This window comes from Pan paniscus, chromosome 8, assembly GCF_029289425.2.
Source record: "Pan paniscus chromosome 8, NHGRI_mPanPan1-v2.0_pri, whole genome shotgun sequence".
Classification (NCBI taxonomy): Eukaryota; Metazoa; Chordata; class Mammalia; order Primates; family Hominidae; genus Pan; species Pan paniscus.
Window position 1 is genome coordinate 136,604,496 of NC_073257.2, and position 13,462 is coordinate 136,617,957.

Consider the following 13,462-nt stretch of genomic DNA (forward strand, 5'->3'; position numbering starts at 1 on the left):
CTTCACCTCCCACAATCAAGCTCTAGGTCACGGGCAGCCTTCATTCAGTGAAATGTACGAGACAAGACTTCTTTCAGAGCCCATCAACACTCCCTCCTACACACACACACACACACACACGCCATTAGCTAAAGAGGTTACTACTGTGGAACACAAGACACTTGGTCTCATACTCTCAAAGCAGAGGGCTGTCCAGGAGCACATACACGTTAGCTTACAGAGCCAAAAACAGGAAATCAAACCCCAGGGCTCTCCCCTGGAGACAAACTGTTCACATTTGTACAGATTTTCATTGTAGGCCACCAGACAGAGAGACACACACACACATACACACACACAATTCGTAAAATAAAATTACTTAAAAGAACATAGACGAAAGTCATTAACATAGCAGGAATACGCTATTTCTTTGTATACCAATTTGAAGAAAATTATTTCAAGGCCATAAGAAACTTAACTACTAATGTAGGTTCCTTAAAAATTGAGGTTTCTATCATACTCTGGATAAATGTGAATTGAGGTCAACATACAGTACCGCATTACAGTATCATAGAAATTTTAAAATAAGTCCACTGAAGCACATGATTCATAAAAAGACTAAAAGTCTTTTGTATATACTTAGCTCCCTTATTTCTTCAAAAAAAAAAACAAACAAAAACCCAGAAGATTGCATGCGTACCACATATGAAGAAAAAAGGAAAACTCAGTGCTACTACAATGGGAAAAAAATCATTCAAGGACAATTTGTACTTATTTTTAAATGGCTTTAGTCAGGTTGCCAAGAGTGATATCAGGTTTGATTCTCACATACATAAATGCCAGTCCCAAAAAGCAACTCTAACTTGTGCACCTGGCTTAAAACAAAATGTACTGAAAACTTTGTATTTGTTAATTGGTGTAACCCACCCATTCAGGCCTCAATTCCCTTTGGACTTGCACACGCACTTCCTACACACAGAAGTGGCCTGTTATGCAGCAATAATCATAGTGAAAAGCAGCAATTCCGTGAAGGCTCCACAGAGAAATCGCGTTTGCATTTCAAACAAGTTTCCTCAAAATAAGCGTCTTTCGATTAAATGAAATCACAATTCCAGCTTCTTATCCACAGAAAACAGCATTCACTATGTAACTTACTGCTTTTTATAAGTGCATAATTTCTGTCACAGTTACCCACATGTTTATACAATTTAACAACACTAAGTTAAATAATGTATTTATGGTTTGTTTCAGGAACCTGGGGACATTTGCTGGCCTGGTTTTTACAGTTTGGTATTATGTGAAAATACTAATTTCTTATTAGCATTTTTGGACCTTCCATTTGTTCTGGTTTTAGTCCCTAAGAAGCTAGCTTCCAGCAGGATTAGAGTAATAAGAAGAGATGACAACTTCCTTTTCCTAACCTCATCAAAAGCTCTATGGTTAAAAAAAAAAAAGAAAGAAAACCTTCACCTTTGCAAATGGCACTAACATGCCCCAAATAGTGACTCGAAAAGCTTTTCAACAAAGAACCATTCCAAGCTTTTTGTGAATCAAACTCAACCTCTCAGTCTAGTCACAGACAAAGCCTAGTTTGTAGGATTAGCACATTAAAATAGCATATACTTAACTCAAAATTCTAAGAGTACTTATCTATGTTATATTTGAAATCAAAGAATATTAATGTGAAAAAAAAACAAAGACCCGATCTCAAAAACTGTAAAAGTTTCTACAGTTTAAGATCTCCTGTCTTGGTAAAATCAACACAGTCTTCTAAAAAATTTAAATTGCATATATTTTGAAGTAATTTCTCACTTTTTACATGTTGAAAATAAAAGCTTTTCAAAAAGTGTTATTTTTGTTGACAGTCCACATACATGTCTTCAACTATCTTGTCTTAATGGTTGATCAATGTTGATCTAAATGAAAAACTCACTCCTCTGGCTACCCCTCCCCAAAAAGAAAAGGGACGTAATGTTAGACTTACTCAATACAGGAGTAACATTTGCCAAACAAACAAAAAGTCACTTATGTAACCCAATAGGCCCACAAAGCTGAAAATCATCAAAAAATTATGCAAAAATTTGTATTTAGCTCCAATATTAAAATATTACCACAAATACAAAATGGTATTAAGTATAAATATGACTTATCTTTCCAAAAACGTTAATAAACTGTTTCTCTTGCTAAATTAGCCCCTAACTAGAACATCTTTGTGCATGTATCGCTGAGGGCTTATGTAACTTACACTACCCGTTCACAGAAGAATGACAAAATTCTTAATAGAGGCAAGTCTTTGAGTAGGGAGATGGGGAAAAGTAATGAAGGATGATATGAGACAGAGTTGGCTGACTGCTATTCTGATACTCCACAGATGAACACTAATAAAGTAACTACCCATCTTTTCTAACTGAACTTTATATGTAATCATCATGGGTCTCCAGCTGTACTGTAAATGCTACAAAGGCAAAGACTTAGCACCTGTGAGGCAGAATATGCTAGGAGAAGAGTATGTGTTTTAAAGTCATACAGACCCAGATAAAAATCCTGGCTCCATCCTGTACTGTTGAACCTCATAAAAGTGACTTCACTTCTCTCAGCTTCATTTTCCTTATACGTAGAAACAAGAACAAGCAATACATACCTCAAGAAGATATTGAAAGGATCCAATTACTTAATAAGACAACTTAACATAGTGCTAGCAAATAATAACATTCCTTAGTTCTCTTTCCTTCTACTACCCTTACAGTGTGTAGAAGACCATAGCTGCAAAATGCAGGCTTGATAACTTGAGCAACTGATACATTTCTCTGATTTTGTTTAATTATATACATAAAGGTAAGAGGCCTTTTCACAGGTATTAATTAAGTTTAAAAATAACCACCATCCAACACAAAATAGTATTTCTTGTTATATTTCATAAACAGTCTAACAAAACACTAACAAAGTTATTTTGCTTATTATTCTGATGCTGGAATAATTTGGTCAAATATTCATAAATAGTTAACAACTTTACCAAGGCACAAAAATCAAGAATACATGCTTTCTATAAACTCATTTACTACTTTAAAGTTTTTAACTGTTTAGCAGTTATAGGAAATGTATTTAATCGAAAAGAAAACTATTTACATTTCAAATACAAAAGAAAATTAAAATTATTCTTGATTGATCTCTAAAACCCAACCACTTAGATGCTCATTATTATTATTTTCTTTCACCAATCCAGTATACTCTATTCAACATGTGCATCCTGTGTACTTACTAAGCATTTATTTGCACAAGGATTTTCTGTGTCAGGTTAACTTTGCTGTGTAGATTCTGTGTAGCTACCTGAATTTGTCCAAGAAAAAGTCTCACATTTTTTGGAAAACCAATGCTGCTACACTGTTTCCAGATCTGCCTCCAAAGCTGAACTTGGGTGTTGGTAGCTCTTCGAGAAGTTCAAATCCTGTCAGACAAAATTTAAATACTTTTATTAAGAATTGAGTCTCATACTTACATGTATTTATATGCATGCATTAACACTGTACCATTGAACCCTTCGTAAAACTATGATTCCAAACTCTAAATTGTGCTGAATTTCACTTCATGATTTTTCAATTCTACTATGTATGTACAGCATATGTATGCTCATCCAAAATCACTTTGAATTTAACAAGGAAAAGACAAGACCAAAAACAAATTGGAAAAAACAGGCTTTCCATCCACCTCCCATTTCCTCCACTTCCTGTTTGTCATCTCTGCAAAGCTGTATCTCTGTTAGCCTCTATCACCTGGTTTGTAGGAAGCAGCTAGCATGTGTTGAGTTTTTTTGTTTGTTTGTTTGCTTTTTGAGACGGAGTCTCACTCCATCACCGAGGCTGGAGTGCAGTGGCACAAGCTCAGCTCACTGCAACCTCTGCCTCCAGAGTTCAAGCGATTCTCACTTCAGCCTCCCAAGTAGCTAGAATTACAGTTATGCACCACCACACCCGGCTAATTTTTCATATTTTAGTAGAGACAGGGTTTCGCCATGTTGGCCAGGCTGGTCTGGAACGCCTGATCTCAAGTGATCCACCCACCTCAGCCTCCCAAAGTGCTAGGATTACAGGCGTGAGCAACATCGCCTGGCCCTGTGTTGAGTTCTTGCTAAGTGCCAGGCATTATTTTGAGTGCTTCATATGTAGTAATCTAATTAATTCACACCACACATATAAAAGCACTTAATACAGAAAGGCAAAATAACTTGGAAATAGAAATGAATTTGTAGAAGATGAAAAAGTTCTGGAGAAGGGTAGTGATGACAATTGCACAAAAAAATGTAAATGTACTTAATACCACACAAGTGTACACTTAAAAATGGTTATAAAACGGTATGTTATGTGTATTTCAGCAGAATTAAAGACAGTAATTTATAACAAAGATGAAGACTCAAACTAAACGAACTAATAAAGGGCCTGGAAGACAAGGAACTAGTAACTTTCAAAGCATCACAGTATGGTTTAAAAAAAATTAACTTGGAATCTAAAATCCTAGGCTCAAATCCTAGGTTCAAAAAATTAACTTGGAATCTAAAATCCTAGGTGAAGTCTCAGCTTCTGCACTTACTAAATGAGACAGGCTGTCAAGTTACCTCTACCATGATCCTGATTTCTATGCACTTTCTATCACTTAAGGCCAGGTATTCAAGACCAGCCGGGGCAACATGGCGAAACCCCATCTCTAAAAAAAATACAAAAATAAGCCGTTGTGGTGGCCTGTGCCTGTGCGCCTGTAGTCCCAGCTACTTGGGAGGCTGAAGTGGGAGATGCCTGGATGATGGAGGCTGTGGTAAGCCGAGATTATCCCACTGCACTCCAGCCTGGGCAACAGAGCCAGACTCTGTCTCAAAATAAATTTTAAAATTAAAGTAAAATAAAACACCAATCAAGGTTTTCCCTCATTGATGGACCTATTAGTTTTGGAATATTTTTTTCTTGAGGCAGGGGTGGGGTTCTGTATTTTTCTAAATTTTCATGCTTTGAGCTCAAATAACTCTTATAAACAGAAAAAAATGTTTTAAGTGATGTATACTGGCCGGGTGCAATGGCTCAGGCCTCTAATCCCAGCCTTAAGCTACTAATGCCAATGCACCACCCCACCCCATCAAATTCACTGTGATTTTGTAAAGATCCAAATAAGGTAATGTAGTGTTTTCCTAAACTATGAAATAAAATGTTATATTATTTTGCTTTTAAAAAATAAATAAAGCTGGAAGGTCACTTACTAAAATGCCAACGAGGGCCTGGCATGGTATAATCCCAGCACTTTGGGAGGCCAGGTGGGAGAATCACTTGAGCCCAGGAGTTCCAGACCAGCCTGGACAACATGGCAAAACCTCATCTCTGCTAAAAATACAATAATTATCCAGGCATGATGATGTGTGCCTGTAGTTCCACCTACTCGGGAGGCTGAAGTGGAAAAGATCGCTTGAGCCCAGGAAGTCAAGGCTGCAGTGAGCCAAAATCCTGCCACTGTACTCCAACCTGGGCAACAGAGAGAGAGAAACCGTTTCAAAAATAGAAATAACAATTATATTATTGCATCAATTGGTCTATCATACTATTTCATTATACATCCTAATTCATGTTATCTAATTTCACCAAATCATAATAACTGAATATTATAATGCTTATTAAAAGCTTATCGTAAGAAAACTTTTCCAAATTAGGACATTCCTTTTAATAAAATAATATGATGTTTCTTAATGCTGGAAAATGCAGGCATTGTCCTGGATACATACATAGTTATACACCCATATTTGTTTTCAAAAATTTTACAAATGCTCTGGATATTTAATAATAAAAATTTTCTGTCTGTATAAATTTTCCAGGACTAACTTTTCAACTCCCTGAACTAACCCTACAGAATTGGAGTTATTATATTTCAAAATAGAATATACCAAAATATTAATAGTGGTTGTACTCCACTGATGGTAAACAAATTGTCTTAATTATTTTAATCTGTATGCTTATGTGTTGACGTTATTGATATTTTTCAATTATTTAGATAATAAATTTGAATTACTTTTTCTTTTAAAGGATAGCTCCCCAAACCTGAATAGATTCAGAAAGACTCCCTTAAATTGCTTCTGAAGTAAGATGGGTGGTTATTGTTTTCATTCATTCACTGTCATAAAGTCAAGTCCCTTCGACATCAAATTAGAACATGGGCAACTGGTTCCAGGTAACCCTCACCAAAAAAATTATAACACAAAGTATTTGTACAATCAGGGGTATCATGGAAAAAATGCAAGATCTGTTTCAACAATTTTATGAACATTTATAGTTCAAATAAGAAAGAACCTTAAAAGATTGGTGAAACAAGCTTTATTTTATGCAAAGAGAATGTGGCAGCCAGTATGAGTAGTCAGGAACAAGACCTTTGGCAGTGACGCAGGGCAGTGTATTCTGTTACTGTCCCATATCTAACTCCAAATACCATTTTCTAAGGGACTCATGCCTAAAAAATGTTTTCAATTGTATATAATTATTTATATAACATTTCCCATTATAATATTTTGCTTAAATTCTGTATTTTGTTCTAAAATTGAACATAGTTTACTTAATAGTTTTCAGACAAAGACACATTTTTAAGTACTCTAACCAGGCTAAAGTCTGTTCCTCATTATCAAAGACAGACAAATATGTTTTTGTCTGCTGGTTCTAGGAGTAAAAAAGAACACCTGTATTTAAAAACCAGGAAAGAAACTTGCCCTACACAGTGTAACTTTGAGCATTTATTAAAACTGTCAAAGTTCAGGAAGAGGAAAGGCTTATTGATACAGGGCCTCAACAGTTCTAAAGGAAACAAATTTAACATGGAAGATAATAAAATAAATGGCATGAAAGAAAAGACAATAAATCACATATAATTCTTGTTTTCCAAAGGCAATAGTAATGAAGCCATAAGCTCATATTTCAAGCCTCAAACACTTCAGGTTTTACATTATATAATCTGTCAAAGCCATTGAACACACACAAAAGGACATGTGTTAAGTGTTCTCCCAGCCGGTTCCCTTAATACTAAAAAGAAAACAAACTCTAAAATAAGGTATATGCAGTACGGTTATAAATAATGGTACACAGTAAACTATTCTCTTGAGGTAATTCACTTTCCATTAGCTTGTGACAACTGAGGTTCAAAATTTAACCAAATATTGAGTACCATATTATTTACCCAAGACTCCATCCTGAAAATTTATCCTATCCTTTAAAAAGTGCAGGATCAAAAAAAAAAAAAAAAAAAAAAAAACTAATCTGAAAAGGATTCTAAGAAAAAACAAGCAAATATCTGTAGATTCTCAAGATACTTTCCCAGAAATGCCTGTGCACTACATAAAAAACTGGCAGATAAAATATTTCTTTAAAAATGCAAGGAACAGTCTGCCAGAGAACTCAAAATATTGTGTGTATAGATTACAGATTCTCAGTTCTCACAAGATCTCCACTAAAGTAGATACTGCACTAATTACACTTTGCTAACTAGGCAAAAAAGGATCCTGCCTCAGCACCAGAATCTTCTATCAATTCCCTACATTTTAATTCTGTGCAACCTTAAAAATAATTGTTCTATATCCTCTGAAACCAAGAACTGTTCTATCATCTCTGAAGACCTAAATGACCGCTAGTGCAAGACAGCTAAAGTATCTATAATATCAAAACTCTCAGCATGTAAGACGAAAGTACTTCTTCCATTTGCATTATTATGGATTTGCCAGTAAATCAGTGCACTGAAGCCAGAAGCACAATATATGTGCTTTTTGTTTGATTCTATAAATAATAGATTATATACCTTAAATAAAAGATTGTATGACTCAAATAGAGAACTTAAGTTTTTCTTTTTTTGTTGTTTAGATGTGTCTCACTCTGTCACCCAGGCTGGAGTGCAGTGGCACAATCTCGACTCACTGCAACCTCCGCCTCCTGGGCTTATGCGATCCTCTCACCTCAGCCTCCTGAGTAGCTGGGACTACAGGCACGCGCCACCAATCCCAGCTAATTTTTTGTATTTTTAGCAGACACAGGGTTTCGCCACATTGCCCAGGCTGAGAACTTAATTTTTACAGGCTCATAAATGTTAGTACTTAACTGCCAAGATTTCTCAGAAAAAATTTTAAAAGATCTCTGGATCTCAACCAATGTTATTTCTCTGTGCTTTGCATATACAGTCAAAAGTTATTGTCAAGGTAATTAACAGAGAAAAAAGCAGGCAATTCCCACAAATAGAAAAGTAAAACACTATAACACAAAACGGGGAGAAAACCTATTTAAGTACATGAAACCTGAGGTAAGCACACATTTAAACACCATATAGTCATTTACCTTCACTGAATTCATTTAGCAACTCTTCCTTGGTCCAATTACATGACGTTATTAGAAAAAAGCCTTTTACTTTCAACACCCTGGAGAGAGATTTCACATATTGCTTCCTCTTCTCAATTGCATTGTCAGGATTAAGGCTTATGGCATCAAAAGTCCCTTTGTCAATACAAATATGAAATCCAGACAGCTGTGTGGAGAGATTCAAAAAGTCTTCTACCTATATTAAAAGTGAATGTCTATGTGAGAACAGTTAAAACAAAATCCTTACAGAATGTAAGTGACAACCTGTAAAAGGTTATTAATAAAAGGACCCATTAAATTATAATGGCATTTTACATATAATAAACATATTTTCAACTTTAGAGCTAACTTTTATGAGCTTCATTCCAAGATCATTAAAGCCAAGATTAATAAGAGAGACTGATATTTCCTGAACATTCCAAATCTCTACAAATTTGGAAACAAATCAAAGCTAGCCATATTCCCTAATAATACCAGCACATTATGGAGCTCGCAAGCCTAGTTTATGAAAAACCTGTTTCTGTCAAAAAGTAGAAAATTTGACATATTCTTAAAAATGACAATTTATTTGGAACAAGTTCACTGGAAATAAGATTTCTTAGAGACAGGAGTCTTGCTATGTTGCCCGGGATAGACTTGAAAACCTGAGCTAAGCAATCCTCCCATCTCAGTCTTCCTAAGTAGATGTGGCCACAGCACTCAGCTATGGGAATAAGATTTTTAGCTTATATTCCTAGTGTGTAACCTAAAATAAACACGGTAGATCAAAAGTTCTTGGGCCTTGGCTGGTCTGAGTGCAGTGGTGTTTACAACTAATCGATCAAAACCAGTTACAAATTTATTCCTTCCTTCTCTATTATCACTGCTTCACTTGACCAGCCTTTAAAAAAAAAAAAAAGAATTTCTTGGGTCTTGACTAAGCAGCTTACGAAATTACTAATGGATTTAATGAATGGCATAAGGCTTAAGAAATTAAATAACTTTTAAACTGTAATTACTTAAGTTGGTAAATTTCATGCACTTTGGAGGTGTGAAGTCATACATCACCATCTCATTCACTGTCAACAACCTGATGCATACTAAGCGTCAGAAATAGCAATCTGCCTCAATTTGATAAAATATTCACAATTTACCAACGAAAATTCTGAAAACTCATTTTGAAAAAAATAATTAGGCAATTAGCTCACAATTATTCACACAAATTTAATACAGCAATTGTAAATCATGTTTAATCTAAAACTCTATTGACTTAAAAATGTATATATTATGTTGATGTATATTGGAAGGTGGGCCTTCTCCCTTCCTTCATGTCCAAAGTATTCATTATACCTGAAGCAAAATAATGACTATCACTCTGAAGAGCTAACTTTGAAGAGGCTTCCTCATCCTAAATGCCTATATAAAAATACTCATCTATTCAGCAAATATTTTGTGGACATCTATTGTCAGGTACTTTTCAGACCCTGGATATAACAGTAAACAAAACAGAGCCGTGCGCGGTGGCTCACGCCTGTAATCCCAGCACTTTGAGAGGCCAAGGCAGGAGGATCACGAGGTCAGGAGATCGAGACCATCCTGGCTAACACGGTGAAACCCTGTCTCTACTAAAAATACAAAAAATTAGCCAGGAGTGGTGGTGGGCGCCTGTAGTCTCAGCTACTCGGCAGGCTGAGGCAGAATGGCGTGAACCTGGGAGGCAAAGCTGGCAGTGAGCCGAGATCACGCCATGTGATCCCTGTATGAAAACATACCTTATATTGGCCGGGCGCAGTGGATCACGCCTGTAATCCCAACACTTAGGGAGGCCAAGGCAGACGGATCATGAGGTCAGGAGATCAAGACCATCCTGGCTAACACGGTGAAACCCTGTCTCTACTAAAAATACAAAAAATTAGCCGGGTGTGGTGGCATGTGCCTGTAGTCCCAGCTACTTGGGAGGCTGAGGCAGGAGAATTGCTTGAACTGGGAAGCAGAGGTTGCAGTGAGCAGAGATCGCACCACTGCACTCCTGTCTAGGCGACAGGGCGAGACACTGCCTCAAAAAAAAAAAAAAAAAGAAAAGAAAGAAAATATACCTTATATTCTACAAAGAGAAAGATAAAAGATAAATAAGCTAAATAAGTAACTTCAGATAAAGTGCCATGAAGAAAATAAAACCAGAGAAATAAGACATTAAGTGACTTGGAAGAGAAACAGTTTGGAAAAGAGTAGAAACTTTTCTTGGCCAGGCACAGTGGCTCACACCTATAATCCCAATACTTTGGGAGGCCGAGGTGGGTAGATCACCTGAGGTTGGGAGTTCGAGACCAGCCTGACCAACATGGACAAACCCCGCCTCTACTAAAAATACAAAAATTAGCTGGGCGTGGTGGCGCATGCCAGTAATCCCAGCTACTCGGGAGGCTGAGGCAGGAGAATCGTTTGAACCCAGGAAACGGAGGTTGCGGTGAGCCGAGATCACGCCATTGCACTCCAGCCTGGGCAACAAGAGTGAAACTCCATCTCAAAAAATAAAAACAAATAAATAAATAAAGTTTTCTCTAAGGTGTTATTTGAGCAAAGATCTGAATTATGAGAATGAACCAAACATGCTAAGATCTAGGGCAAGAATACTCTAGGCAAAGGGCAGCAAGTATACAGACTCAAAATAAGCTTGACATGTTTCAGGAACAGAAGAAAAGCCAATGTGACCGAGTATTGATGATAAACGAGGAAGAAGGTAAGAAATGAGGGACTTTGTAAGGCTGGATGAGGTTCAGAATCTATTTACAATGCAATGGGGAAGTCAGTTCAGGATGGTGAGCAAGGAAGCGACATGAACAGACATTTTTAAAAATCTGGCCAGGGCTGGACACAGTGGCTCATGCCCATAATCCCAGCACTCTGGGAGGCCAAGGTAGGTGGATCTCTTGAGGTCAGGAGTTTGAGACCAGCCTGACCAACATGGTGAAACCCGGTCTCCACTAAAAATACAAAAATTAGGCCGGGCGCAGTGACTCACACCTGTAATCTCAACACTTTGGGAGGCCGAGGCAGGCAGATCACCTTAGGTCATGAGTTCAAGGCCAGCCTGAGCAACGTGCTGAAATCCCATCTCTACTAAAAAAATACGAAGAAAATTAGCTGGGTGTGGTGGTGCATGCCTGTAGTCCCAGCTACTCGGGAGGCTGAGGAATGAAAATTGCTTGAACTCAGGAGGCCGAGGTTGCAGTGAGCCAGGATGGTGCCACTGCACTCCAGCCTGGGCAACAGAAAAAGTCTCTGTCTCAAAAAATAACAAATAAAAAATCACTCTGGCTGCCCTGTGGTAAAAGAACATCAGAGCAGCATGAGTGGAAATGAAGGGGCAAAATCAAAGGCTACTGTAGTAGTTTAAACAAGAAATAATGGTGGTTCGGACTTCACAGGGAGCAATTGAGATAACAAGAAATGATCACATTCTTGATATATTTTGAAGATAAAACTGGCCAGAAGCAGTGGCTCATACCTGTAATCCTAGCACTTTGGAAAGCAGAGGCAGGCAGATTGTTTGAGGCCAGGAATTCAAGACTAGCCTGGGCAACATGACAAAACCCCATCTTTACAAAAAAATTAGGTGTGGTGAAGCAGGCCTGTAGTCCCAGCTACTCTGGAGGCTTTGGTGGAAGAATCACTTGAGCCCAGGAGATTGAGGCTGCAATGAGCTGTAGTAACACCACCGCACTCCAGCCTGGGCTACAGGGCAAGACACTGTCTCCACAAAAAAATATATATATATACATATATATATGTATATATATACATATACATATATATATACATATATATACATATACATATATATATACATATATATATATACACATATATATATATAAAACTAACAGAATTGGATATACGACTTTAAGGAAAAAGAAGAATCAAGGATGACTCCTTGGGTTTTGTGTAAATGCAACAGGGTAAATGGGAGTGTTATTAGTAGAAACGGGAAAGACTGGGGAAATCAGGTCTGATGAGGAAACCAAGAGTTTCATTTTGGACTAATTAAGTTGAGAGACTATTAGCTTTCCAAATGGAAGTTTTGAACAGGCAGATTTTACAAGCATCCCTCAGAGATATTGCAAGTTCTGTTCCAGACCAACACAACAAAGCAAACATCACAATGAAGCAAGTCACACAAAATTTTTGGTTTCCCAGTGCATATAGAAGTTATGTTTAGCTCTCGCTCTCCCTCTCCCGTCTCCCGTCTCCCTCTGTCTCCCTCTTTCCACGGTCTCCCACTGATGCCGAGCCGAAGCTGGACTGTACTGCTGCCATCTCGGCTCACTGCAGCCTCCCTGCCTGATTCTCCTGCCTCAGCCTGCCGAGTGCGTGCGATTGCAGGCGCGCGCCGCCACGCCTGACTGGTTTTCGTATTTTTTTGGTGGGGACGGGGTTTCGCTGTGTTGGCCAGGCTGGTCTCCAGCTCCTAACCGTGAGTGATCCGCCAGCCTCGGCCTCCCAAGGTGCCGGGATTGCAGACGGACTCTGGTTCACTCAGTGCTCAGTGGTGCCCAGGCTGGAGTGCAGTGGCGTGATCTCGGCTCGCTACAACCTCCACCTCCCAGCCGCCTGCCTTGGCCTCCCAAAGTGCCGAGATTGCAGCCTCTGCCCGGCCGCCACCCCATCTGGGAAGTGAGGAGCGTCTCTGCCTGGCCGCCCATCGTCTGGGACGTGAGGAGCCCCTCTGCCCGGCTACCCAGTCTGGAAAGTGAGGAGCGTCTCTGCCCGGCCGCCATCCCATCTAGGAAGTGAGGAGCGCCTCTTCCCGGCCGCCATCCCATCTAGGAAGTGAGGAGCGTCTCTGCCCGGCTGCCCATCGTCTGAGATGTGGGGAGCGCCTCTGCCCCGCCGCCCCGTCTGGGATGTGAGGAGCGCCTCTACCCGGCCGCGACCCCATCTGGGAGGTGAGGAGTGTCTCTGCCCGGCGGCCCCATCTGAGAAGTGAGGAGACCCTCCGCTTGGCAACCACCCCGTCTGAGAAGTGAGGAGCGTCTCCGCCCGGCAGCCACCCCATCTGGGAAGTGAGGAGCGTCTCCGCCCGGCAGCCACCCCATCCGGGAGGGAGGTGGGGGTCAGCCCCCGCCAGGCCAGCCGCCCCGTCC

General features: G+C 39.1%; 1 protein-coding gene across 5 annotated transcripts in view; it reads right to left on the reverse strand.

The window, feature by feature from the left end:
* Positions 1-2,874: 2,874 nt before the first annotated feature.
* The window catches only part of EEF1AKMT2 (EEF1A lysine methyltransferase 2), a 34,997-nt gene continuing 24,409 nt past the window's right edge, over positions 2,875-13,462 (reverse strand). For 2 of the 5 annotated variants that reach the window (XM_034931663.3, XM_014346626.4), the window contains exons 5-6: positions 8,319-8,535; positions 2,875-3,424 (exon numbers count right to left, since the gene is read on the reverse strand). In XM_034931663.3, the coding sequence (XP_034787554.1) occupies positions 3,330-3,424; positions 8,319-8,535 (312 nt within the window). In that variant the 3' untranslated portion in view covers positions 2,875-3,329. Of the gene's footprint in view, positions 3,425-5,220; positions 5,481-8,318; positions 8,536-13,462 lie in introns of those variants that run through there. The other 3 variants (XM_034931662.3, XM_008969362.5, XM_055093443.2) reach the window with 3 other exon arrangements.